Raw genomic sequence first — 27,861 nt, 5'->3', positions numbered from 1 at the left:
TTCCTCCCCTCCTCTCCCTCCCCAGCCTCCCCGCGAGCGGACGCGGCAGCGTCTCTGTCTCGCTTTTTCTTATTTTACCCCCTTCCCCTTCTTTTTTTTTCTTTCTTTTCTCCCCTGCTTCCCTTTCACCATTTCCCCTCGGAGGTGCATCCCCCGGGCAGGGGCAGAGCCGGTCTCACCCCCCGCCTCTCCCCGGCCCCCGCCGCCCTATGGCGAGAGGGAACCCCCTCCCCACCCGGGCACAAGCGGCGGCGGTTGGAGGAGCGGGACCGGCGGTGGCTGCCTCAAGTCCAGGGTCGTCATGGAACTAATTCGCTGACTGACCCACCGGCCGCAGCCGTGCGTCCCGCTCGAGCGCCCCCCGGCCCGGTTTCCCCTCTTCTCCCTCCTCAGTCGGCCCGGTCCTCGCCCCGCGCGCTGAGGAAAATGAGGTGGTAACGGGCCCCCGGATGACCCCGCGTCACCACTGTAAGGCCTACAGCTCTGCCAGGGAGGAGGAGGAGGAAGGGGAGGAAGAGGAGAAGGTGAGCCGGCGGGGGCGGGGGGCTCGACGTTCTTCGCGGCCCGCGCGCGCCGCCGGAAGGGAAACGCCGGAGCCGCGCGCTCCGAGGCCCACCTCCCACCTTCCCCCTTCGTCTCCCCCTCTAACGGGGAGTCTTCCGGCCGCCCTCTCCACGCAAGAACAACTCGGCACCTGCCCAGTTCGAAAACGGCTCTGTTGAGTTCCCTTTCGGGCCAGCGAGTAACTTTTTTATAGGAACTGCAGATTACCTACCCTGGTAGTGCATCTTTTAGGCTCTGCGATCCTTTGTAATACACATACAAGTGGACACACTCCCACCCTTAGATTTGAGCGTTCCTGCGGGAGCCAAAAGAAGAGTTACTTTGCCAAGCGGAGCTAATTCCAAATTAATGGGCTTAACCGCCAGTGCTGCGGAAACTCGGGGAAAGGGGAACGTTACCCAGTGGGTGGGGGAAATTGGAGAGGAAGTGAGATTTGAGTTGCACCCTCAAGGGCAGGTAAAAGCGAAATTTTGAAGAGGGCAGAAGGACCTCTGCTGAGCTCTAGGTTCCATTGCAGAACATTTGGGCAAGCGTTGAGAATTGGGTAGTAGTAGAAGGTAAGGAATCTGACTGAAAGTCACTGAATGCCAAGCTCAAGTATTTAGCCTTTTTTTTTTTTTGGTCAGTGGGGAGCTACTCAACGTTTGAGCAGAATGTGACGTTGCGATGTTAATATCACTTGTTGAGGCTCATCTGGCAGGCATTGTTCTAAATGGTTTGCAACTCATTGAATCCTCGACTCTGACCAGTCTCATTTTACATATGAGGAAAACTGAGGCTCCACGAAATGAAGTAATTTATGATTTACCTCTTTAGATGACACAACTAGAACCTGGTGGCCAGAATTGAAACCGTAGCAGTCTTGACTGCTATATCGTCTGTCCCGAAAATGAATTTGTTGTAAAGTTCAACAGTAGTGTTATCTGCTTCTAGCTTTTCCGGATTATTTGTGGCAGACGAAATAGAAGGGAATGGACATATAGATTAGGAAAGAGTGGACAAGATTTAGGTTCGATAATCTAGGACCAGACAGGTGAGAGATTCTGAGCTTCTGGACTAGGAAAACTTTCTTAATGCCAATGAAGAGACTAATAGAATCAGCGAGTATTGGGAAGGTGCAGTAGAGATGATTTTCATTTACAGATAATTGAATTTATGTGGCATTGTGACATCCTAGTAGGTTAGAATGGAACTCTAAAATGTTTCTTGGTCAAGATCGGAAGCTGTGAGTGTGTGTACATGTTTTACTTAGATTTTATACTTTAAAAATGGAAAGTATCCTTTCCGTGCATGTTCATCTTTAAAATATGCTTAACACCATTTTCGTAAGGTTTTAGGATTGAATGAGTTAATTGGCATAGTACTTTCATCAGTACCTGGCCAACTAGTAAGCACTCATTGCTTTTACTTTTTTAAGCACTTAACAAGTGTAAGCTGCTCTTATTGTTTATTAGACATAGTGCTAAACTCTGGAGCATGCTTTCCATCAAGGAACTCATGTTTAGGAGAGACAGATCTACCAATAATTATCTCTGAGCAATTAAATGCAAAAGTAGGACTATGTCCAGGTACAGATGTAGGAAGGCAGGGTACCATTCACAGATTGATGCAAATGACAACTCTGTAGGAAGGGGATTGTGAGCCTAGAGAAGGACATTTCAAGCTGAAAGAACTGTGTGTGGGAAGACATGGGAGATTGAGAAAGAAATTCATTATTAGATTAGGGGGCATAAAGTCAAGGAGGTAATATTAGAACATGAAGTTCTAATATGGTCACAGTAACTGACTCTTATTTAGAAGGAACATAAGATCCAGAAGTCAGCCCCAGTACAGAATTATTAATAGGGTTGGTGTTATGGTAATATAATAATTCCATATTAATAGTTTTTTTTCCGTCATATACCCAGCACTATGCAGCACTTTTTCTCAGATGAGAAAGCCCTCTATGTAGATTTGTAATATAGATGATGCTGTACAATAAGGATTTTATAAATTTCACTCAGACATTAAACTTAAACAGAAGCAGAAATAGCAACTGAAAGAGTGGGAGAAGAAATGTAAAACTATCATAAAGATAGACATGGGATGCAATGAAAGCAGTGTGGAATATGCCAACCAAAATACAGTCTTTGTTTTTTTAGTTCCTAGAGATTTTTCTATCTGAGCATCCAAAATTCTTCTGTCCAACAGTGGGCATAGAATAGTAGGACACAACTATAATGTTCTGTTATTTAAGACTAATGTTGTAAGTTTGTATTTTATTTCTTAGCAGGATTCATCTAATTCAAACTGTTTTACGTATTAGAAAATAGGCTTATGTTCTGTTGGTAAAGAAAAACTCAATCCAGCACTTTTTCCAGAGTATCATATCTCACTAGAGACTTAAAAAATGAATGTAAAAAATACTCTGATATTATAAGCACTTCCATAAATTCTTTTGCTTTTCTACATTCTCCACTTTTAAGTAATTTCTCCATTTTTTATTTACTTTTAAGTAATTTCAAAAAGAACTCTGGATTGACCAATTAACATTTTACTCCTTTTGTTTTATCAGTAGTCATCCCTCCCTTTCTTCCTCTTCCCCATATATATGTGTGTATATTGCATTAATTATGGCCCGTTACTCCTAAAATTTTTAGTGCATATTTCCTAAGAATAAGCATATTCTCTTAAAGAATCACAGTAAAGTTATTAACTTCAGTAAATTTAACATTGAAACATTTACTTTAATCTGTCCATGTTCCCATTATGTCAGTTAACCCATTAATGATCTTTATAGCATTTATCTGTCTAGTACAGGATCCAGTCTAGGGTCAGATACTGCACTTTCATTTTTCTCTAGCCTCATTTAAACTGGAACATCCCCACAGGTATCCTTCATCCTTTTTGTCTTTCATTTGCATTATTTATATCCTAATTTTTAAACTTTAAGAGAATTTGAACTTTTCTCTTTTCCTTTGTTACATTTCCCTAGTGTGAGCAAAGAATGATTTCTTCTGTTGATATGGTGTATTTACATTAATTGATTTCTGAATGTTAAACCAACTTTGCATTCCTGGGCTAAATCACATTTGGTTATGGTATATAACTTTTTTTTCTTTTTTTATGTCGTGGGATTCAGATTGCTAGTATTTTCTTCCGTATCTATATTTAGAAGAGATGTTGGGCTATTGTTTTCTAGTGCTGTTGTCTTTTGGTAGCAGGGTAATAGCTGGCTTCAATATAAGTGAAGTGCTCCTCTTTACTTTTTGGAAGAGTTTGTGAAGAATTTGTATTACTTTTTCTGTAAACGTTTGGTAGAATTTATCAGTGAAGCAAGCCATTTTGGCATAGGCTTTTCTTCGACAATAGTTTGTTTACTAATTCAATCTATGTGCTTGTTATTAGCTATTTAACTTTTAAGTTAGTTTTAATAGTTCGTGGTTCTAAGTATTTGCCTATTTCATCTAAATTGTCCAGTTTATTTGCATATAGTTCATAGAATTCCTTTATAATTCTTTTTGTTTCTGTAACATAGGTAGTAATATCCCCTCTTTAATCCTGATTTTAGCACTTTATCCTCTGTTTTTTTCTTGATCAGTTTAGCTAATGGTTTGCCAATTCTGTTGACCTTTCCAAAGAACCAACTTTTGATTTCATTGGTTTTTCTGTATTTTTCTATTGTCTACTTTATTAATTTCCATGCTAACATTTTTGTTCTTTTTTTTTTCTGGCTTGTTTTAGGTGTAGTGTGCACTACTCTTTTCTAGTGTCTTAAGGTGGAAAGTTAGAGTATCGATTTGAGATTTTTTTTAACATAGGCATTTACAGATATGAGTTTCCCACTAAGCACTGCTTTCATTGCATCCCATAAGTTTTGATATGTTAGGTCACCTTTTCCCTTCATCTCAGTGATTTCTTTTTTGACCCAGATTTCTTTGCTTTAAAAAAGTTGTTAAAGCTTCAAAATATTTGAAAATTGGAGAACAGGAATCCCTTGAACCTGATCTTACTCTTCTTTACATAATTGTATCCTATATGTCCCTCTCTGTCTCCTCTAAAAATAACTTTCAAAGGATGCATTGTAGAGGAAGAGTAATCACTAGGGGCAGCCAGCCATTGGAGTGTGTTGAGAAGGGTGACGGGTCCTGGTGAGTAACCTTATTGGGTGTAGCTAGATAATGAAATATGATAGAGATAATTAGTAAAGTTTAAAGTTTTATCAAAAAACAATAAATTACAGGCAAAAAAAATTAGGTTTAGAAGAACGTAGAATCTGTGAAGTTTGATATTGAGCCAATATAAGTGTTTCTTCTAAGTATCTTTTGACAGATGGTCATCTAGTTTCTACTTCATTTCTAAGGTTAATATTTGTATCTGCTTTAGATGAAATTATAGTGAGTCTGTTTGTCTAATTGTGGAGAATCTGAGAAAAGTTCCAAGGCAAGAAAATTGGAATCTCAGAACATCTCAGCAGAATATAACAGTAGATGGAATTCAATAACTTTTTTTTAAAGAAAAAATACATTTTTAAGGTTCTAAATGAGAATGTCCAAAAAAAAAAAAAAAAGCCACCAAAACCCCTCACACAATTGTGTAGGGCAGGTGAAGGGGGAGTTTAAGAGTGTATCTTAGAAAGACTTTTAAGAGTTTTAGTTGACCATAAATACTGTCTGAATTGATACTGTAGTGTGGCCTCCAAAAAAAAAAAAACTAATGATCTTAGACTCCATTAATAGTTAAACTGGTGCTAATTTAGAAGAGCCAAAACTCTGGAACAGTTTTTCAGCTATGGGAAAGAGGAATTGAATTGGTGCTATTTTTAGTAGCCTTCAAACATTTGAAGGATTGTCTTGCTAAAGAGAAATTAGACTTGGATTTGTTTTGTTTTGTTCTGTTTTGGTTGTTTTTGTTTTAGGCCCCAAATGTTGAAAGGAATCTTTGGTTGAGTTCCTGTTTCATTAGGATACTAGTAGTACTGTGACCACAGTGAGTGATAAAAAGATGATGTTGATAGATGTGACCACAAAGGAGTTTATAATTTAGTAGGTGAGATACTTGGAAGCTGCATTCAGGGAGAGAAATCACCAGATTAGAGAATCAAGAGTTCTCAGAAGAAATTACCTTTGTAATAGGCCTTTCAGGGTAGTTTTATTTCTTTTCCTTCTTAAATTATTTACCTTTTTCTTGGTATGAAAGATACTTCATGCTCATTATAGAAAATTTGCAAAAACTCAGAAGTTTAAAAAAAATCACAATGCAGTTAACTAGAGAGAGTCTGCAGTAGATTGAGTAGTAAGTAGGTGAAGTATGTGAAGCAATTAATAGAGAGTTGGGTAGGAATGTGGAAATTGAAGAAGAGGTTTTTTTTTTTTTTTTTCAAATTTTATCACAAGTTTGGAACTTCCCATGTGTTAATTCCAGATATTAATTTTTTTTAAACTCATGAATCTGAAGCACACAGGTAATACAGGTACATAGTTGAGAAAGTGAAATAATTATGTGAGCTTTACAATGAAAAGCAGCATTTCCCTGCTGCAGGGCTTCTTCACTTCCTGGAGGTTAACTACTCTCAGTTCTGACCTCTTACTCTTGTTATTTAGGATCTTATTTTCAAGTAACTTGCCCTATTGCACTAATTGTTTGAAAATTTTAAAAAGATGGTTTCATACTTAAGGGGATGGTATCAGACTGATTAAGTAGGAATGGGTGGGATTTAATGTGATTAATGTAATTTAACGAAAAAGATTAGCGGCCCTTATCTGATTAGATTTTTAAGGGGAATATTTGGGACAACTCCTTTTAAGAATTCCTAGTATAAAAAACTCATGACTTAAATTTTTTGACACAATAATAGTATGTTTTGATCAGAGTCTAAAGGTTCTGTTAATTATATGGCCGTGTTTTTATTTTCTTTATAACTGAGTTTCAAATTTAAAGTGAGAATGTTTCAGATAACTTATTGTAACATTTTAATATATGACATTTTAAAGAACTATAAAATCCCATACTGCCTCATAACCTCCTTACTTGTTTTATGAATTGCTTAAGAACCAATATATTTATACAATGCTATACTTACTCTGTAATTAAGTAAAGAGTATTGTTTTATATTTGATTTTATAGGTAGCTACATCAAGCTGGGAGGCAGGCAGATCCAAAGGATATCATGAAGTTTCCAGGGCCTTTGGAAAACCAGAGATTGTCTTTCCTGTTGGAAAAGGCAATCTCTAGGGAAGCCCAGATGTGGAAGGTAAATGTGCCGAAAATGCCTACAAATCAGGTAATTTTTCTCTTCACTCTATATAGATGGCTTTTATTAGAAATAAATGTACTGTTGTCATACCTTGACATGTATATACTGTTAAACGATATGCTCTGTTCTTTAATTGAGAAACATCTTGTTTTATTCTGAAACAAAACAAGAATGAACTGTTTTTGTTTGCCTGTTTGTTTTGTTGTTATCTGAGTTACTGCTTTAGGAAGGTAGGTATGTGTGTTTTCTTTCCTCATAGTTCAATACTAATGTAAGCCACCTTTATTTCTAGATAGATAGTCATGGAAGCTGAACATAGAGAACAACAAATTGCCCTATCTTTCTTGAATATTTATAAGGAGTTCAAGTGAACTACTAAGGTAATGCCATTGTTGGAAGATTCTAGAGAGATAGCCATCTGACCTATCAATTGGTTATATGCCTTTTCTTTTAGAAATTTTTATACTTCTATCATATCAGTTATTTTTTACAGATAATTTTGAAGTTTTGTTCACACCAAAAGCTGTTCTACACATTTTTTTAAATTACTAGTACCTAGCACTATTCTTGGGATAAAGAATAGTGGCCAAGAAATTTTTTATGTGTGTAGGTGAATGAATAGCAAATCCTTAGAGAACAAATTGCTCTATCTTTCTTGAATATTTATAAAGAGTTCAAGTGAACTACTAAGGTAATGCCATTGTTGGAAGCTTCTAGGGAGATAGCCAGCTGACTTGTCAGTTACTGCTGGTTATATGCTTTTTCTTTTAGAAATTTTTGTACTTATATCAGAGTTATTTTTTACAGATAATTTTGAAGTTTTGTTCACACCAAAAGCTGTTCTACACATTTTTTTAAATTACTAGTACCTAGCACTATTCTTGGGATAAAGAATAGTGGCCAAGAAATTTTTTATGTGTGTAGGTGAATGAATAGCAAATATCTAAGTTGCTCTTCTGTTGGTTTAAGTTAACCTTTGCACATAGACTATTGAAATCTGTATGCTTTTTCTAATTCCAACCTACTTCTTTCATTCTTTCCCACAAGCTCAAGAAATGTTTTGCATTTACTGTTACTTATTTGTCTTTTAGCAAATTGAAGATTAGTTAACTTGAATGAATACCTTTTATGCCAGGAGCATTTACGTATGCCATCACATTTAATATCTCATTTAATTCTTTGAAACAGGCAGTAGTCCCAATTTGCTCAAGACTTCAACTAATAAGTAATAGAGTTATACTTTGGACCTGAGGCAGTCTTCTTCCCATTATTCTTTGTTTTCCATTTTTTATTTTTGTGTTCTTGTGCAATTTTTAGTTTACTTAGGGATTCAGTCATTCAGTAAATGTTTATTATGTATCTGCTACATTCTATACACTGTTCTAGGCATTGGGGATACAACAGTGAGAAAAATGGAAATTCCTTCCCTTACATTCTGACATTCTAGGAAGCCTCAAAACTTTATTACAGCTGCCCTTAAGAACCATTCCTTTCTTCTTTCAGAGTCAGCATGTAACCAACAATGATATAATTTTACAATGTGGTCTTTGAAGGTGATGATCTATGAAGATTGTAATATATTGCTGTATTGTCACTTAATCTGGCCTCTTTTTCTAGGCAATTTAACAAATATTACTGAGGTATTACCAGAAAACAACAGTGTCAACTTCTAAAAGAGATCTACTTAAGGGTTTACCTTTAGTAATGCCAAGTAGAAGCCATACTTAAGTCTTGTAAAATATAGATGGGCTTAGGAGATAATGGTGGAGATAGACGATAATAAGATAGGGATGGGAGTAAAGAGCTATAGGGGCTTGAGCTTACTAGAGTAACCACCAAGGACACATATGTATTCTAGTTCTAATTCTTTTATTTCTTCTGCCTTTCTCAGGAACTGACTTTTCTACCCCCCTTTCTACTATTCCTTCCGACCATGATTTCCCTTCTTGATTTCTTGCAGAAGAGAAACACAGTCTTGTCTCTAAACCAAACCATGTATCTTTTCCAACTTTTTAAATTTTTTAAGTGTTGGTTAAAATAGAAAAATAAAATATTTTTAAGCTACCTTTTATGCTTCTTTCCTCCAGTTTCCTTCTCCTTCTTTCTTACTCTTCCTCCACCTAAATTTACTTCAAGCTTCTCTTACAGTTCTCCTTTAATTTGTATTCCCCTTCCCCCAGTTTAGGACAGAGTGGTCATGCAAAATTATTATAGACCTATTACTCCCCAGTCTGTATGTTCTCTGCTTCCCTTACGACACAATATTATAATTCTTTGGTGATTTGATTGAGTTCTCTTGGTTGTGTCATTTTTATTTACTGGCATATAATAGACTCATAGGAAACATTCATTAAATGCACATAATCATTTCTTTATAATTCATCCAGGTTAGAGAAGTTTTTTTTTGTATAATAATAGTACTTTCAAGTACATGATAATTTTGTTATGTGAGTTTTGGGGAGAAAATTGAAGACTGATCAAAGGGACATGCACTTTTAGATATTCTCAATTTATTTTGCAAAGATGTTTTTCATCAACAAAGATAAAACCTTGCCTCAGGCTATTTATGTAAAGATGGCTTTCATTAGAGTTTTGAAACTAAGGAATCTTAAAGGCCATATAAATATATGATGTCCAAATACAGGATTTCTGAACAGCTGTGCTACTAGGTATAATAGAATTATCCAAGAGGCTTCTTACAGGAGCTTCCAAGGCCCACCCACATCTACTTATGATAGCAGCTGTGGAAACTTGTATTTTTAAAAGCTTTGTAGTTTTATTAGTATGTGCTAGACTTGGGAAACACTGATTCAGTCTAACCACGAAATAAAAAACATTCTTCTGACATCTCTGATAAGTGATCCTCTGTTTTGATACTTGTCCATTCCACTGTGGAAAAACTCTCTAAATTATTGGAAAGTTTTCCCTAAGTTGAACATTAAAACTGTTCTTTCTAGTGGCCACTTGGATTGGTTTTACTTCTGGCCACTGGAGCAATACAGAATAGAGCCGTTTCTTATTTTAAGTGATAGCCCTTTGTCTGCTAAAAGACAGTGTTAAACCCATGAAGTCATCTCTTTTCTTGTGCTTTAACCATTTTGTTTGACAAGATTTCCCATATACCGTCCCAGTTTTTCTTTTCCTAGTTACATTCTATGTTTCTTAAATTGAGACATTTCAGTTGTGGTCATTAATGAGCAGTAAAGTGAACTCTTCACTTCATCATGGATTGATAATTTCATTTAACCCTACTTTTTTAAGTTTTGGTAGCAATGTCATGTTGCCGGCTTATATTGAACTTGTGTTTATTTTATTATTATGTTTTGTATTACTACTTCACAAGGATACACCTGGGGCCTGGTGCACCAGGTATGGTCCGTGGCTCCAACCTGGGGCGCAAACCCAGGACCTTCTGTGTGTAAAGCAGACATGCTAACCACCACACCATGGAGCCACCCCTGAACTTGTTTTTAAAACCTTGATTTTATATCTCAACTTTGAAGCAAAGTTTTTCTTATGCTAGATGTACTTTTTTAGGTTTTAACTTAGTTGTAGCATTTCTTTATTCTTATTAAATTTAAAATTGTTGATTCTGGCCCACTTTTCTGGCTTTAAAATTATGATCGTTATCTATATTGACCATCTGTGGATTTGGTAAATAAATAAATCTATTTCCCTCCCCGGGTTGGTGTCTTTTTTTCTTAAACAGTTTTTTGAAGTATAATGTGCAGAAGAGTACACAGATCATAAGTGTACAACTCTAAATTTTCACCACATTACCAGCACCTCAGAAGCCCTTCTTTTGTATCTTTTTGTATTTATTACCATCTATCTACTCCCCACCAAGAAACCACTTTCCCAATTTAACTAGTTTTTCCTGGGTTGGAATTTTATATATGTGTGTGTGTGTATATATATATGTATATGCGTATGTATATGAAATATACGTATGGTTTCTTTTGCTAAGCATTTTTTTTGTATAAGATTTAAACATTTTACTTCATATAGCCATAATTTATTTTTATCATGTATTATTCCATTGTACGAATTTATCTGTTCTATTGATGATCATTAGAGACATTTTCTTGTGCATGTCTCTTAGCGAACATGTGTATACATTTTTGTTACGTGTATTTCTAGGGGCAGAATTGCTAGAACCTAGAATATGTGTATATTCAGGTTTAGTAGGAACCACCAATTACATTTCCAGAGTTGTCATACCACTTTTTACCACTTTTATTTACGCCTTCCTAGCAAAGCTGTCATTTAGAATCAAAAGACATATAAAGAGCTTCCCAGACAAGAACCTAAAGAAATTCATCACTACAAAACTAGTATTACAAGAAATGTTAAAGGGACTTCTTTAAGAAGAAAAAAAGATTAAAAATATGAATAATAAAGTAGCAATGACTACATATTTATCAACAATTACTTTAAATGTAAATGGATTGAATGCTCCAATCAAAAGATAGGGTTGCCGAATGGATAAGAAAACAAGACCCTTACTTATACTACCTATAAGAGTCTTACTTCAGATTGAAAGACACACACAGACTGGAAGTAAAGGGGAAAAAGATATTTCATGAAAATGAAAATGAAAAAGAAGCTAGGTAGTAATACTTATGCCAAACAAAAGAGACAAAACAAAGGATATAATGAGACAAAGAAAGACCTAGTTATCCCACTTCTGGGTATTTATCCGAAGAAACCCAAAACACTAATTTGAAAAGACATGTGCACCCATGTGTTCATTCATTGCAGCATTATTTACAATAGCAAACTTAGGGAAGCAACCTAAGTGTCCATCAGTAGATGAATGGATGGAGAAGCGATATGTATATGCAGTGGAATGTTAGCCTTAAAAATAATTCTTGCCATCTGCAGCAGCGTGGATGGACCTAGAGGTATTGTACTAGGTGGAGAGTGAAAGGCAAATGCCATATTATTTCACTTATGTGTAGAATCTAAAAAACAAATGAAACAAACTCATAGATGCAGAAAACATTTTGACATTTGCCTGATGGGAATGAGAGAGGAATTGGGGGATGGGTGAAAGGGAAAAGAGAAGGGATTAAGAACTACAAATTGGTAGTTACAAAATAGTCATGGGAATGTAAAGTATAGCATAGGGAATATAGTCAATAATGTAATAACACTATATGCTATCAGATGGGTACTAGATATATCATACCTCAAATATCTAAACACTATGTTGTACACCTGAAATAATATTGTATATTGGCCGTAATTGAAAAATTAAAAAATTATTTTAAAAAAGACATTCCTGTCTCTGCCTTTGTTTAAGAGATTTTTCATAAATGTTAAATTTTTATATATCATTGGATTTTGTTAACATTTTACTTAGGATTTTTGTATTTATGTTCGTGAGTGAGATAGGCTTCGTCAGGTTTTCGTTATAAAGTTATGCTGGTTTTGTAAAATGGGAAATATTCCTGCCTTTTTTTTAATGTTCTGAATTTGTTTAGATTGATATTATTTCTTTCTTAAATGTTGGAAGATGTCACCAGGGAAGCCACTGGGGTCTACACATATATTTTTGAGAAAGTATTTAATAATCAGTTTCTTTGGTAAATATGAGACTGATCAGGTCTTTATTGAAATCTATTTTGGTTTTGGTAAGTCATATTATTAAAGGATTTTATTCACGTTATTAAAATTTTAAGTTATTTGTGTATAGTTATTCATAATATCTTTTTAACATATAAAAGATCCTTAGTGATATACCCTTTTTCATTTCTCGGTAATTTGAGCTTTTTTCTTTCTTGATCAGTCTGTCCAGAGGTCTGTCAATTAGTCTTTTAATTCTGTTAATTTTCCTATTGCACATTTTTTTTTAAGTTTTGCTCTTTTTTTTTTATTTGCTTCTACTTTGTGTAATTTGCCGTTTTATCTTGCCATAGATGTTTAAATAATTGGTTTTCCAGCTTTTCTGCTTTTTAACATATGCATTTAGAGTTATAAATTTTCCTCAAAGCATAGGTGTCAAACCATGTCTAATTCGTTGTTAGATCTATGTATTGGGTTCTTAATTTCAGTTATTATACTTTTTAGTACTAGAATTTTCTTTTGGATTTTTTTATAGGTGTCATTTCTCTAGTGAAATTCTTCATCTTTTTATCTTTCTTTTCCTCTATTTTCTTGTATAGTAAGTCCTTTTCTGATAATGCAAAATCCCCTTTTTTCTCTTGGTTTGGGTCACTGGGTTTTTTTTTCTCTTGTTATGACTGGTAATTTGTGATTGGCTGCTGGACATGAAAAATCGTAGAGGCTCTAGATGTTCTCTTTCTGCTAGGGGGTTCAGTCTTTAGTGGGCAGAGTAGGAAATTAATCTCTTTAATCCATCGAGGGACTATGGTGATTGGAGGCTGGGGTGGAGTTGGGTATGGTTTCATCTACCTTTGGTTTGCCCCAACTCCTAGAGTGTATGTAGCCAAGGATTCCAGTTGAAAGCTTGAAGTGTTCACTAGGCCCCCTTATTCCTTAAGGATGCTGAACTCTCCCCTGAACTCATTCTTGCTTTTCAGAGGTTTTCTGCTTAGCTCCTTAGATCCTTGTCGATCCTTTTCCTTCCCAACTTAAGAATTAAGGGGAAAATAGCTGAGTGTCACATTCAGATTTCTGGCTCTCCTCCTCCCCATTAGGTTCTTGGCTCCTTAAGTCTCCAAATTTTATCTCAGCCTAGCTAGCCTTATAAGACTCCCAGAAGCCCTGTTGGTTTCTTTGCCCATATTCAGCCTCTTGCCCTGGTCACAGGCCGTGAAGGAAAAACTGCAGAATATTGACTCCTCTCTTCATGTTACCTCTTCTCCAGAGTCTTGGATCCTTAAGGCCTAATTGTCTAGCAGTTCTAGTGCCTTTAAAATAGGTTTTTGTTGTTGTTAATAGTTATTCTAGTTGTTCTCAACTGGAATATAGGTTTGGTGCTACATACTCCATCATAGCCAAAAGCACAAATGTAATTTAAGAAAAAAAAAGTTGAACTTCACAGGTGTGACGAGATCTGCGGGAACACAAGGAAGGTACCAGCCTAACTTGAGTTGCCAGGAAAAGTATCTGGTGGTGAGTGGCCATTGAAATAGTGAAAGATAAATCATAAGGCAGGTAAAAGAGAGGAGGGAGTGTGTTCCAACCAGAGGGAACAGTATGAGCAAAGGAATAGTGATGTAAAATAGCATGGCAGGAGCAAAGAAGAACCAGAAATAAAAGTACTACTATTACAGTATGGATTTTAAGGCTGAAAGTGATGGAAGGTGAGTTAGGCTGTAGAGTTAGGTCGCAGAGGGATTTATATGCCATGCCTGGGGGATTGTACTTAATCTTTCAGGTAATGGTGAATATATTTTAAAGTTAGGTATGATTTGTCTTTTAATGGTCAGAATAGCAGCATGTAGGATATAAAGCCCTTTGTTTTTACCATGTTAAATTAGTTTTCTTTGGGTATAGTTAGTTGTTCAGCCAACTTAATGAACCCTCTTAACTCTGAGCAATCCGTATAAGAGAAAACAGATCTCTTGATCAGAAAGTACTATCTCGTGTGAACAGGTGGGCAGGTAGGCCAGCTGGCCTCCCTCTCCCCCTTGAAGTACTTAGGCACAAAATTTAACTTTCATAAATCTATCCTGATAATATTTATTTTAATTTAGTGCATGTTTGAATTGGTTTGAAAAGTGGTATTAGAATTGTTATACTTTACTAAGAAGGCATCTTCTCAAACTATGAAATGCTTTTGTATGGGTTTTTCTTTTTTTTTTTGGTTATTAGTTAGGGCTAGTGGTGATAGTACTAGCCATGCAGAAATGCTTTCTTGGTTCTGTTCTTTAACATAAGGTATATTAAAGTTCAAAGATACTGTCATGTCTCTTTCATAACTGACTATTAATTGGTTTAAAAGAATTGTTTATATGTAATATAAATTTTTTTTCTGGCATCAGGTATTTTTAGAGGAGGGAAAGGACAAAACTGATATTGAGTGTCTTTTGTAGGAGCAAACATTTAGTTATAACTCGTAGTTATAATTATGATATGGAAATCTCTGTATAACTTTGTTCCCTTGTGTTATACACTTATAGCACATTTTGTCCATCTTTTGTGGCACTTCTTACAATTACATGTTTATGCTATTTGTTTAAATCCAAACACCAAATAGTCACATTATGTAATATCTGTCATTTAGGGTTGTTTATTCTCCTATACTCCCATTGTATCTCTGACATAAAGGTGGAATTAATGGTGTTCTTGTTCCTTGTTGCTGCTCTCTATCATTGTTTTATTGCCTCTCTAAAAGCCTCTCCAGTTTCATTAGATTATATCACTGTCTACCTCTTTGTGTGAATTTATTTCCTTATCATTGATTTGTTGGGATGGCTTTGTTAACATTACTTTTCTTAGTAGTTTTGGCATTTTAGATGATAACTCATCGTGGTTAGGAATTTACCAAGATGAATGCTTAACCCTCTCAATCTAGAAATTTTGTTCCCAGGGACCCTTTAGGGACCCCATAGTCAAGAATGAGATCTTAAAGTAGCAAGCACCTGAGGGCTCTGTGGAAAATGGGATATTGTAGAACCAATGACGGTGCTAACACCTAGTACATGTTTGTAGGTCCTAGCTGTAGGGCTGTGTCAGCTTCCTCTCTCCTTCCTAGAGAAGCCATAGCTTCAGATGGTAGTATTTTGCTGCCTTTTCCAGACTTTCTTTGTAGAGGGAGAATCTAGCTCCTCGTTGTAGTGACCTAACTCCACTTCCTTCTGTCATGTTGGACAATAGTCTCTGCAGCACATAATTTCCCTGCTACTCTATGTTCCCCGAACCTGTTAAGCCTACAGCTTCAGTCCCATGAACTGCTTTATGTTTTCTTTTTGGTTCATGGAATCGTATCCCTGAATCTCAGAATATCGTTTCTAGCACTCTTTTCCACCTTCCACCTGCCTCAATTTTAGTTGGAAGTCAGAGGAGCTTACCAATAGGTTATTATTGCCTTCAGGTTGACATCATTTCTATACTTTAGAATTAAAGTTCACAGGCTAAAAAAATGTGACCCCTTTCCTTGCCTTGCAAATGATCATTCGATCCCCTCGCTTTTTTACTTTTAAGATACAGGTTAGTTGCTGTCTCCTCTTAAGCTTTCACTCAACTCCCACACTGGGTCAGGTGCCCTTCCAGTGTGTACCCCTAGCACCCAGTGAATATCTCTGTTTTAATATTTACCGTAGTTTCCTTCACATTTTTGGATTATTGCCTCACCATGAGACTTTTAAGTTTCGAAGTTTAAACGGAGTTTTCATTCATCATTGTATTCCCAGGACATGTTATAAGATAGACACTTAATATTTGTCAGTATGAATTGAGTTAAAATGTTGATTGTCCAAAGTTTTCAGATTATTCATAGTCTTAACACTAGTTCTATGGTAAGATGTTAATATAAGAGGTTGTAAACCATCTTTATTTTATTTTCCTGTCAGTGTTTCTAAGGTCAGTCTTTGTTTGACAAAAGGAATTGACCAGAAGGTGGATGTATGGCAGATAACCTATAAAATATCAGTTATAACTGAGTTTAGAGCTAGATGTAAAAATTATGTGTGATTATAAAGAAATACTTTACTAGGTTGTGCCAAAGAGTTGGAATAAAATAAGAGAAGAGAAATTAACCAATGGAATGGCAAAGGTTTTAATGAGCACCCTTCGGTATTCTTTTATCATCTTTAAATGTGTAATTTGTCGATATCTTTCATTTATTCCTGTTGACTTTAGTTTTGTTTTTAATAGGCTTTCATTATGTTATCATATTCTGTATTTCCTAAGGTTGTTTAACGGCTATTTGCTGCCTTAGAAATTCATTATACTTTCTTGTTCTCAAGAATTAAGAAAACTTAATTCCAAAATTACTATCAGTTGATAACCATGTTACCTAAACTTTAAAATGTTTTCCCTGAACACCTCAAAGTGTAGATTGATGGCGAGATAACATAGCGAAGATTTTAATAAAGAACGACAGTATTGGATATTGATATTAAATGCTATAACCAATACATAAAGTCTTATCTTCGTTTATCTCATTTGATAGATTTGAATAAACTTAAAAAACATTTTAAAAAATGTAAATACATATTCCATAGCATTTGCAAACCTTTTATAAGAGAGAAGCCTAGACATATTCTTGATGATAACTTGAAACTTAACTTGTTCTCTTTTAATTTTATCTTTTAATTGTTCCCTTGTAGAATGTTTCTCCATCCCAGAGAGATGAAGTGATTCAGTGGCTGGCCAAACTCAAGTACCAATTCAACCTTTACCCAGAAACATTTGCTCTGGCTAGCAGTCTTTTGGACAGGTTTTTAGCTACTGTAAAGGTAAATATTTTGAGATACACTTAAACACAACCTTTTGTTTGAAGGTATATGCTAAACTAGGGGCCACTGATAAACATTCTGTAGGATGGAAAGGAATGGAAAACCATTGTGGACATGATACATGTACCTATAAGAAGACATGATGTCGTCTGCTTTAAATCTTCTGAAATGTTTCTAATTGTATTCTGTAATTTTTTTTTTGCTACAAGTATTGTAATTTATACTTAACCTGTGAAATTTTTGATCTGATATATACAAATCATATAGCATTGGCAGAATGTTTAGTCATCTTTTAATACATTGGTGTGCTAGAGGTGGAGAGTGAGTCAGACTAGAAAAGTATAAGCCTATTGCACATTTCTCTATTTATTGAATATTGTGATTTTCTGAACAATTAATATAAATACTTTCTAGAGGTATACATTTGGAGCATAATAACATGAACTGAACTGTCATAAAATAACTAGTGTGTTTTTGTTAAATGGCAGTATACAGATATATGAATTAATTTTATATTGTCCCTGTTGGTATATCATTGGTTATATTATGTGAAATGAGTCATAGTAGGTCCTCAACAGATTTGAAGCTGAAAGTTAGTATTTATTTAATGGCAAGGCATAAAAAAGTAGAAAAGCAATTCACTTGTTGTTATTTGTATGCCTAGGAATGTATAAGCTGGGGCAACTTTGAATTTAGCGCTGAGGGGACTATACTCTTTGTTACTGGGTATAAAAAAAAAGAAGCCGTAGAATATGGCTGTTCAGTTACCTTTTTATGTTTCAAACTTTTTACTCTTAAGAGACTTAAAGAACCCTTAATTATGACAATAATTGCCTGAAATCTGTTTATCTGAGATGCCTATTTTTATCTCAGTATCAAATTCTGCATCCCTTTTCCCTAGCCCCCTAATACAGCCAACTTTCCTTTCACAGAGAAAGATAAAGAGGCATTTAAAGTCAGTATCCTTTTATCGGCTATATATTCTTCAAAAATTATTAATGAGTTTATTGTAGTTTCTGTCAGAAAATATTACTGATATTAAACATTTTAAACAGATTTGGGCAAGTTTCTGAAACAATTAGAGAATTTTGCTAAATATCTCTTTTTTCATATTTCTTATTTAATGGGTCCTGTTATATTATTGGCATCAGATACTTAGAGATGGTTAGTCTATATTGAAACTATCTAAAATGTATTCATAGTTTAAATAAAGTCACTTGAAGAGGACCATAAAAGGGCTGCAGCAATGAATGGAGCCTCACTCCTAGCTGTGCAGAATAAAGTGCTGTGAAGCTCTTCAAAGTGTGGACCCTGAGCCCTACCTATCCCAGACCTACCGAATCTGAACCTCTCGTAGGTGAGATCTGGATGTTTGTATTTAAAGAATACATCCTGATATACATCCAGGACTGAGAACTACTATTTGTTTTTTTAAAAAATTACACATTTGCTGTTGGGATTCTTTTTATAATGAGTTTATTATTAAAGTTATTAACTGTTGGGTTCCTTTCTTTGTAATGAACTCTGATTACATCCAGGATGTGAGTTTGATATGTTGTATATATGGGGAAATAAGGGAGCCTAGAAAACTATCTTATCTTAGCAACAAGATCTGACTCACTTCCTTGATTACTTGTGTGGTGTCCCTTAACCTCGGAGACTATTTTCTCATCTGTAAAAAGAAGGCGTAATAGACATGACAGTATTTATAGAAGTATTTTCTATACTGTAATATTTTTATTAGTATTAATTTTTTAAAATATTGATAGTATTGAACTAGCTTTTATTATCTCATACAGGCAGAGGATTTTAAGATTCCTAGACAGTATGCCACCTGTACTGGTCATTGGCATGTTTATTAAATAAGGTAATTATTCAAGGCTGTATTCTGGTCATCAAGAGGCTTCCCTGGTTTTATGGGAATGAATGTAACATTAAGTATAAAATACATGCTGAAACAGGTTTTCTTTTTGTTATGTAACTTACTCTTGCGTCATGCAATATAATTGGACTAAATTGTTCTGATTATTTAAGACTGGATTCTGATGCTGGATTGGCAAACCTTTAATCTATTGATAAGGTAGAAAGTGGGCCAGCCTTACTATAGACAAGAAAAACAGGCAAATTCAGACCATCCTGTGAGTGTCAAACTCCAGAACTTTTTTCTTCACTAACTCTGCGTATATTTAGGAGCATTTTGTTCTTACCATGGAACTTGAATATGTAATTTTTTGTGTGTGGACACTTAACTAATTAGAAAATTTTTACTCATCTATCATCCTATAAATTTTTAAAGTGTTCGAAATACATTAATAGCCTTCTTTTTATATTCTTTGTTTAATTCCTCCTAGCACCTACTATGTTAATCTTACTGATATGATAGGTAAAGAGAATAAAACTAGTATAAAAAATACACACACACAAATGTTTATTTTTTATTTGGGGGATTTTATTTATTAAATTGAAAATTGTCTTCTAAAATCAAGCTCTTCTCTGCTGGATAGAAATGGACTTTGGCTAACTAGCATTGGTTGAACTTCCAGCAATGGAATGATCTTAGTATTTTCATAGAATATCATATGGCTAGGGTTGTAAAGTTAAAAGTTAGCTCTGATCTTAGCAATGGGTGGGAATCAGATTAATTCCATCGAATGTAAGAGTACTTGTCTCATCTGCATATTTAGTTTTTTAAAAATAAACTCAACTTTTTGAAGGATCATTGAAGTTGCTTTTTTTCCCTCTTCAAAATTTTAGGCCCACCCAAAATACTTGAGTTGTATTGCAATCAGCTGTTTTTTCCTAGCTGCCAAGACTGTTGAGGAAGACGAGGTAAATATTTTCCTTTAAAGATTAGTTATGTCTCTTTTTTGAAAGTTTCTCTCCATTTATTAACTTGATTTTGTTTACCAAAACAAAAATTGGTAATGAGTTTATTTTTTTCTGTCATCCCTGTCCCATTCCCCTTTGCTATGGATAGAGAATTCCAATACTGAAGGTGTTGGCAAGAGACAGTTTCTGTGGATGTTCTTCATCTGAAATTCTGAGGATGGAGAGAATTATTCTGGATAAGTTGAATTGGGACCTTCACACAGCCACACCATTGGATTTTCTTCACATTGTAAATATACCTAAAGTGTTTTAGTTTCTTATTTGACTATGTAGTCCTATTTCAGTAACTTGAAAAGTAGATTGCCTGCTTATTTGTTTTGTTCTGATTTTTAGGAAAAGGGAAATTATTGCAGTTAGCCAAGGGAAAATTAGGAATTAAGATACATGTCAAGTCACTGAAGCTAAAATTGCAAACTTAAAAATTGAGTAATACCTGAGGTTACATCAATTTCTGAATATAATTTACCTAGACATTTAAATAAAACCAGAATGATCTTGACTTTTTTTTTCCAGTTCCATGCCATTACAGTGTCAATTAGGCCTCAGTTACTTTTCAATTTGCCCAAACTGAGCCCATCTCAACATTTGGCACTCCTAACCAAGCAGCTACTTCATTGTATGGCCTGTAACGAACTTCTGCAATTCAAAGGATCCATGCTTGCTCTGGCCATGGTTAGTTTGGAAATGGAGAAACTCATTCCTGATTGGCTTCCTCTTACAATTGAATTGCTTCAGAAAGCACAGGTAGGTGTCAGTCTAATTAGTGTTCATTTTAAATATATCTTTTTGAGATACATAGGGTTACCAGATGGTTATAAAATTAAGAGACGTTTCTAATCTTGTAATGGCAAACTGTTTTTGAGTAGACAAGAGTAAAGTAATACATACTTTAAATTTATGGTCTAGTCTTTTTTTTTCTCTTATAAAGCTTAGGTAGTATTTTCTTGATTCTTGTCAACCCTTCTAGATTAGTTAAAATCTTTAAGAATCTTGAAAAATTAATACGATTTTCCATAATATATTCTCCTTTAGTTTTATATGAAGAACCTTTCTAGCTATATTTGTAGGTTGCATTGTAGTAGTACTTCTGTACTTCATTTTATAAAAACAGATCAAAACATAAATTGCAAGAAATTGCTTTTTGGACAAGCAGATAATTTAGTATTGGGTAGAAAGTGAAGTATATGTATTGGAATTTGGCAAGTAGAAGTTATCTTTCTGAAGGTTTTGTCCTGGTAGTTCCTTTAGTTGCTTGAGTTTAGTCCATAACTGTTATTTGCATATTGGTGTAAAATGTTATGGGTCACTTGAATTTTTGTCAACTGTATATATAAAATATAATGGAAAGTTAGTAATGATGCTATATGTTTGCAACTACGTTGAGAGAATTCTTATTGTTTCTATTCATTTCATCAAAAAGAGCTCAAGTTTAAATCTGCTGCAAACTATACTCCTCTGCCAACTGAATCCATAAGAAATTTATGAACTTAACTTTCCCTGTATATGTCTCCATTTATTCTCATCTGGCAGTAGTTTTTCTGATTTGTTTAATTGGATTTTACAGAAGAGGCCTAAATTCTGAGCTTCAAAACATTTTGTAATAGAAAAAGAACCAATATTAACAGAGTTGCAGTTATTGGATTTATAAAACTTAGAACACTAGAAAAGAAAAACAGACTAATACTTGAATTTGATGTTTAGTAGATATAATTAATGATCTTACAGATGTAAGCTATGAAAGTTAGCAGACATATAAGAAGTACCTTTACTTAATACTATCTCTCAGCTCTGAGAATTTCAAGCTCTACTTTGTGAGCAAAGTAGGGTTGAAAGTCTTTTTATAAAAAGGATAATGATCATAGCAACATATTAGAGCACCATTCCTCTTCTGTGTGTTTTGTTCCATTGTTTTTAACATGGCTCACCTCGTTCTACATCCCTAGAACATAGGACGTTAGTGTAACACAAGCTGTTTCTCCTTTACAAGGGAGATATTTTCTTTTAATAGTGTATCTTAGATTGAAATAATTCAGATAAATTATCAAAATAATAAATGCTGTAATGAAAATAAATCCTATGAGATAGTTGCTATTTAGTGAGAATTTTTAGAAAGTATCATAAACCACCAAATTTATTTTGCCTACCTAGAGTGTTGGAAAATGAAGTTGATATTAATCATTACATTACATTAGACCGTGGAAGTGTGGGGCAAGGAACATTAATAATAGAAAACCTCCTACATTATGGCTTTCTTTTTTTTTTTCGTTGGAACAGATGATATCTCTCTAAATGCCTCCTGACTTTGTCCCTGTGCCTATTTCTAAGCTAGTATACAGAAATTTGCTATATGAAGGTACTATTATCACATAAAAAGGACAGACTGTGAAGTATAAATAATAAAATGTTGTAAATGGCATGTGTGTTTTGTAGCTTTGAGGGCTTTGAGAATCTGCTTCGTCTCATTCATAAATCTTCTGGTGCTAGAAGAAGAAAGTTTACTGAAACTTGTTTCCCCTATTACTGAAGAAGTATTATAAACTTGGAGTTTGAAGGAATCTTAGAAATAATTTCATTCAACTCCTTTATTTTATACCTACAGCTCAGGGAACTTGGGACTTTCTCAGAAACACATAGGACTACTTAGTAGTAAAGAAGACAAAAAAGAACCAGTGCCTTTTCCATACCACACAAATCTTAAAAATTCTAGTCCAGTGATTTTCACAGTTTCTTTTAGAACTGAAACCCTTCCTTCAACCCCAACAAAATCTTGTACACACATAATCCCAGTATACAAAGTAGACAAGTATTACTTAGGAACTGTGTTTGGGGTAGAGAGCTATTGAGTATATAGTCCTAGTCAGCATGGCCTCTTCCTTTCCGTCAGCTGTTGGAACATAGTTTGAAAACCAGTATTCTATTTTGTAATATATAAATAGTTGTATTCCATAAACATTTATTGAGAAATCTATGATTTAGGCACTGAGATTACAGTGATCTGCCCCATGTAGTATTTAGGTTATAGTGGGAGAAATAGTTAAAAACAAGTAAGGTCACAAAACTTCCGAGATTTGGGGATTTGGTCTTAGCAGTTCTCTAAAACCAACTTGGACTTTGGACTGGTGGCCAGCCCTGTGGCCCAAACCTGGTGACTTCTGATTTTCAAGACTCAGTTCTGTCTTGTTAAGTTCACCCATGTTTAGGTAGGAACACCAGGTCTGATATCTTTGTAATTTGACCTGTGACAAGGCCATAGTAATATCAGATATTCCTTCTGGATTTCTGATACTGGTATAGGAAATCTTGTGTCAGATTGGTCCGACATGCCAGAATTAGTTCTGACATGTTTCCCAGTGTTCTGGTTTGAGAGGATTGCCAGTGGTTGGTCCATCACAGACATGCTGCAAGGGGGCCACTATCACTAGCTCTGCCAATGTTCCCTCTGGACTTCAAAGTATAGTGAGTGCTCCTTGGTTTCAAAGGCAAGCTTCCTCTTGTCCCTCTTTGTTCCTCCCACTCCCTACCCCTATTAGCTGTGGTGCTACCTGTTGGTCACCACTCTGGGATGGCTAACCCTTTTTCTCTTCTTACCCCTACCCCTACTTGCTCTACTTCTGAGACTGTACTCATGTCTTCCTCTTTGACTGATGTGGCTCACCTTGATAATCCTAGGACGTTAACTCTACCTAAATTAGTGTAGTGGTCTCCTTGGTCACTAGCCAGGCAGTAGTTGAAGTAGATATTCCCTGCTGTGGTGTAGTTTAAAAGTAGAGTAGGGAGTTAAAGAAGCAAACCCTCCTCACCAGGGTCTCACAGTTCTTCTTGAAAGTGTCTAATGTCAGACTACTATGGTAGGTTTTTTCAGGGCTTCATATTGTCCAGTGAACCTGGGTCCATCTGAACTTACTACTTATATCTTGCTTCCCATCAATAACCTCTTTTGGTGTCTGTGTTATAAACTTTCAGTGTTTAATCTCCAATGTCTTTCTGGCTTTTATCATTTTCTGCTAGTTCTCATCTCTAAAATATATACATATTTTTTTTTCCAGAGAGAAAGATTATAGTGACATAAATAGTCTTTTACATGAAATACATGTCTTTTTTTTTTTTTTTTTTTTTCCAGGATTCTGCTGTGGTATTATGCCTGATGACCAAGGCATTAGAATATTTGTGGTATTTTTATTTTTCTAGGCCACCAAGTATCATTCATTTGCTAAAGAACACTTCATTAAACTAGGTACTTTTTAGAAATAATTTTAGTAGACTTCAGTGGCCTAAAATACCACCTTTCTTTTCACTTCCCAATTTCTGTCTATTACCTCTCTTTTGTAGGCTTCTAGAAGTACTGGCTTAGGGTATCAATCACCTTAAAGAACTTTGAAGCCCCATTCCTCTTCAGTGTGCTTTTGTTCCACTGTTTTCCTGGTAACAAGTAATTAATATATTTAGAGCTAAAACTAATTTTGTGACAAAATGTGAAGAGCATGTTATTTTCATTTATTTTCTCTGTGGTATTGCAGATAGTTATGCTGTGTGCTACAGGTTATATAGGTATGAATAAGACTTTATTAAGAAATATCCAAAAATGCTTATGAAGTACTCAAGAATAGAAAGTGATAGTCAAGATAGGCTTCCTGGACTGTGGTGGCAGTTAGCCAGACCTGAAAGGAATAGGTAATACAATTTCAGTAAGTAGAAACAGGGTGAGCAAGGGTAAAGTAAGAAAGGGCAAGATTTATACAGAATAGTGAGCAGGCCCCTTTGGCAAGAATGTAGAGCACAAATCGGGATGTGCTAGGAAATATGGCTAGAAACAAAGGTTGAGTCAGATTGTGGAGAGCCTTATTATCAAGTTAAAGAGGTTAGCTTATTGCTAGTAGGCATTGTGGTACCACTAAAGAAATTTGAATAGGGGAGAAATATGTTGTTAGAGTAAGATTATTTTAATGGCAGCTATAATTATAGGGAGAGGAGAGCAGAGAGACTACTTAGACTCTTTTACCAAGGTAAGATTTTAAAGGCCTTCCATGTGTAATCATTATGCTAGAAACTTAAGGCATAAAAATGAATATGATTTAATGCCTACCTCTTGGGATCTTGTGATCTATAATGGAAAAGCTAAATGGTTACAATCATTATTCTAATAGAGTGTGGTTCAGTTTGATGACAGGTTGATATAGAAACATATGACCCTGGACTTTGGGTGTGTATAAGGCTGGGAGGAGTCAAGGGTGGCTTCAGAAAGGATAGATACCTGAACTGTCCTAAAGGATAGGAAGGAATTAGTCTAACTTCCACGTTAAACATTCTTCCTAGTGTTGTCAGGCCTGCTATTTTCTACAAAAATATGTCTTATCAAAAGTTCTCATTTACTGTTTTAAAAACAAATACTTAAATTATTCTAAAGGCCAGACAGCCTTCCCCATCCCTTATTTAAAATTTTGCTTGCCTTTGGTTTCTTCCTTAAATTCTTAATGAAGGACGTGGTTCCATAGTGTAGCAGTTAGCATGTCTGCTTTACACGCAGTAGGTCTTGGGTTCGCGCCCCAGTGGAGCCATGGTCCATGGTCTATGGCCATGCCACCCTGAACAAGCCCAATGTCTGATCTCGGAAGCTAAGCGGGGTCAGGCCTGATTAGTACTTGGATGGAAGGCCACCTAGGAAGACCAGGTGCTGTAGGCATAAATAATAATAATTCTTAAAAAGTAAAATTCTTAATGAATTTCGTGTTTATCTGTACCTTTGGTCTTCACTGAAGAGATTATAAGAGGCAAAGAATGTGGGGTGAAAGTCCTATGCAGAGGGAATAGACTGAACTAATTAAAGCAAATGTTGGATATATAGCATAGAACAAGAGAATAGTTTCTGCTTTCATGAAGATGTTCAGCATACAATTACACATACAGAATTTAAGTTCTAAAGAGATTTATATTAGAAATACAGATTTGGCCATAATTCCTAAGATGATGGGTAGGTAGGCTGGAGGATTAAATGAGTTTGAGGTAGAAGGTAATTGGGTGAGAAAAGAAACCTGGGGTTGCAAAGGGCATAGGGAGGAAAAGTGGCCAGCAAAGACAACAGAGCAGCCTATATTAATTAAATTATCAACTTTTTTCCCCCTGGCTCAGATGGATAGCTCCCAGTTGATCCACTGTCGGGAGCTTGTGGCACATCACCTTTCTACTCTGCAGTCTTCCCTGCCTCTAAATTCCGTTTATGTCTACCGTCCCCTCAAGCACACCCTGGTGACCTGTGACAAAGGAGTGTTCAGATTACATCCCTCCTCTGTCCCAGGCCCAGATTTCTCCAAGGACAACAGCAAACCAGAAGTGCCAGTCAGAGGTACAGCAGCCTTCTGTCATCATCTCCCAGCTGCCGGTGGGTGCAAGCATACCTCTGCTAAACGCAAAGTAGAGGAAATGGAAGTGGATGACTTCTATGATGGAATCAAACGGCTCTATAACGAAGATAATGCTTCAGAAAATGTGGGTTCTGTGTGTGGCACTGATTTATCAAGGCAAGAGGGACATGATTCCCCGTGTCCACCTTTGCAGCCTGTGTCTGTCATGTAGCTTCAGGTGTTACCTTTAAGTGCAAACTGAGGTAGACTACTCGGGTTGAGAATGTGGCAAACTAGGGAAGGCTATCTACAGGTACATACCTTTATCAGGCTGATTTGAAGTGAGCCAGAAAAAAAAAACAAACCATTTACTTGTATGGCTAATTAGAATTAAATATTATTTAAGCACTTAAAGACCAGAAAAAGTATAAAATTCAAAAGATCCAAACATTTTTTAAAGTAAGAAATTTCTTTGTAGTATTTGTCAGTTTCACCCTTTTTTTCTCTGCCAAAATGTAGATTGCCCCTATGTCAAAAATTCAGTCAGTGGTTTTTTTAAAGTTCCAAAATTCATAGCTAGCAAACTCTATCCCCAATGTCCTGACTTAATTTTCTTCTTGTTTTTGCTTGCTTCTTCGTTGAATACTTAATGAATTTAATGCATGTTGATCTATAGCCTGATTTCCACTGACTAGGAAACTCTCAAAATTATTTAGCAATTTGTGAATAAATTATTTCAGTTCAACAGCCATGTATTAATCCTTAATGATTCAAATTAATCTGAAAAGGGTACTTCAGAATTGCCCCATTTGAATCAAATGTGGTAATAGAAAAAGGACTCACATTACCACATTTTTTGTTTCATTTCAAGATCTAGAGTTTGGAAACAAAATGGTTTTTATCTTAAACTGAAGTTTAAAAGTGGCATGTAATTAGGACACTCTTAGATTTGTTGAAAGCATTTTGACATTTGTTTAAACCATTTGTGATAAAGTTAATATTATCCAGGTGCTCACCAAAGAACCATGTAACAACTAAAATTTGATTTTTAAAAAATTTTTTTGAGGGGTAACTGCTCAGCTCTGTTATCAGTGAGAGACTGTCTAGATGTAGGCAGCTCTATGATTTGGGTCTATAACATGTAATTACTGAATTCAGTACCCTAGTTTTATGTTAATAAGCTATTAGGATTTTCTTGACAAAAAATTATTCTGTCTCTCGAGCCTACCTATATTTCCCTTAATGACTTCTGGATCCTGAGCTCCTTGTATGGTCTGAATAAGGTATTGCAGTCAGAATCAACCATGTACTGATGAGAAAAGCCTCTGGTAGCAATAAACGTTGTCCTTAACCACTGTGTCTCTATTTTTTGTTTGAAGAAGTGCAAGGAAGTTCCTGATGGCTTAGGTGCTGCTATTTAAACTGTAGAAAATGATAAAAATCCCAAGAATGTGCTTTACAGAAA

The 27,861-nt window shown here is 35.4% G+C and overlaps 2 protein-coding genes across 3 annotated transcripts in view; one reads left to right on the top strand and one right to left on the bottom strand.

Moving 5' to 3' along the window:
* CCNI (cyclin I) lies at positions 1-27,750 on the top strand. Of its 2 annotated transcripts, XM_011360575.2 has the most exons (7): positions 2-524; positions 6,670-6,826; positions 17,041-17,169; positions 19,924-19,998; positions 20,147-20,287; positions 20,572-20,802; positions 26,185-27,750. In XM_011360575.2, exons 2-7 carry the CDS (start codon positions 6,713-6,715, stop codon positions 26,626-26,628), a joined length of 1,134 nt encoding a protein of 377 aa, XP_011358877.1. In that variant the 5' UTR covers positions 2-524; positions 6,670-6,712; the 3' UTR covers positions 26,629-27,750. The 2 variants fall into 2 exon arrangements, with proteins under 2 accessions (XP_023386652.1, XP_011358877.1); XM_023530884.1 differs by lacking the exon at positions 6,670-6,826 and having other exon boundaries at positions 1-524.
* SEPT11 (septin 11) overlaps positions 1-27,861 on the bottom strand; it is a 125,705-nt gene that overhangs the window by 3,090 nt on the left and 94,754 nt on the right. The window lies entirely within an intron of this gene.

This window comes from Pteropus vampyrus, unplaced genomic scaffold, assembly GCF_000151845.1.
Source record: "Pteropus vampyrus isolate Shadow unplaced genomic scaffold, Pvam_2.0 Scaffold56, whole genome shotgun sequence".
NCBI lineage: Eukaryota > Metazoa > Chordata > Mammalia > Chiroptera > Pteropodidae > Pteropus > Pteropus vampyrus.
The sequence above is the reverse complement of the archived record's forward strand: the minus strand, read 5'-3'. Positions and strand labels throughout refer to the sequence as shown.

Coding starts and splice junctions, on each gene's coding strand:
- CCNI (XM_011360575.2), top strand. CDS start 6,713: ATGAAGTTTCCAGGGCCTTTGGAAAACCAGAGATTGTCTTTCCTGTTG. Junction 17,170..19,923: donor GGTTTTTAGCTACTGTAAAG/GTAAATATTTTG, acceptor TCAAAATTTTAG/GCCCACCCAAAATACTTGAG. Junction 20,803..26,184: donor AATTGCTTCAGAAAGCACAG/GTAGGTGTCAGT, acceptor CCCCTGGCTCAG/ATGGATAGCTCCCAGTTGAT.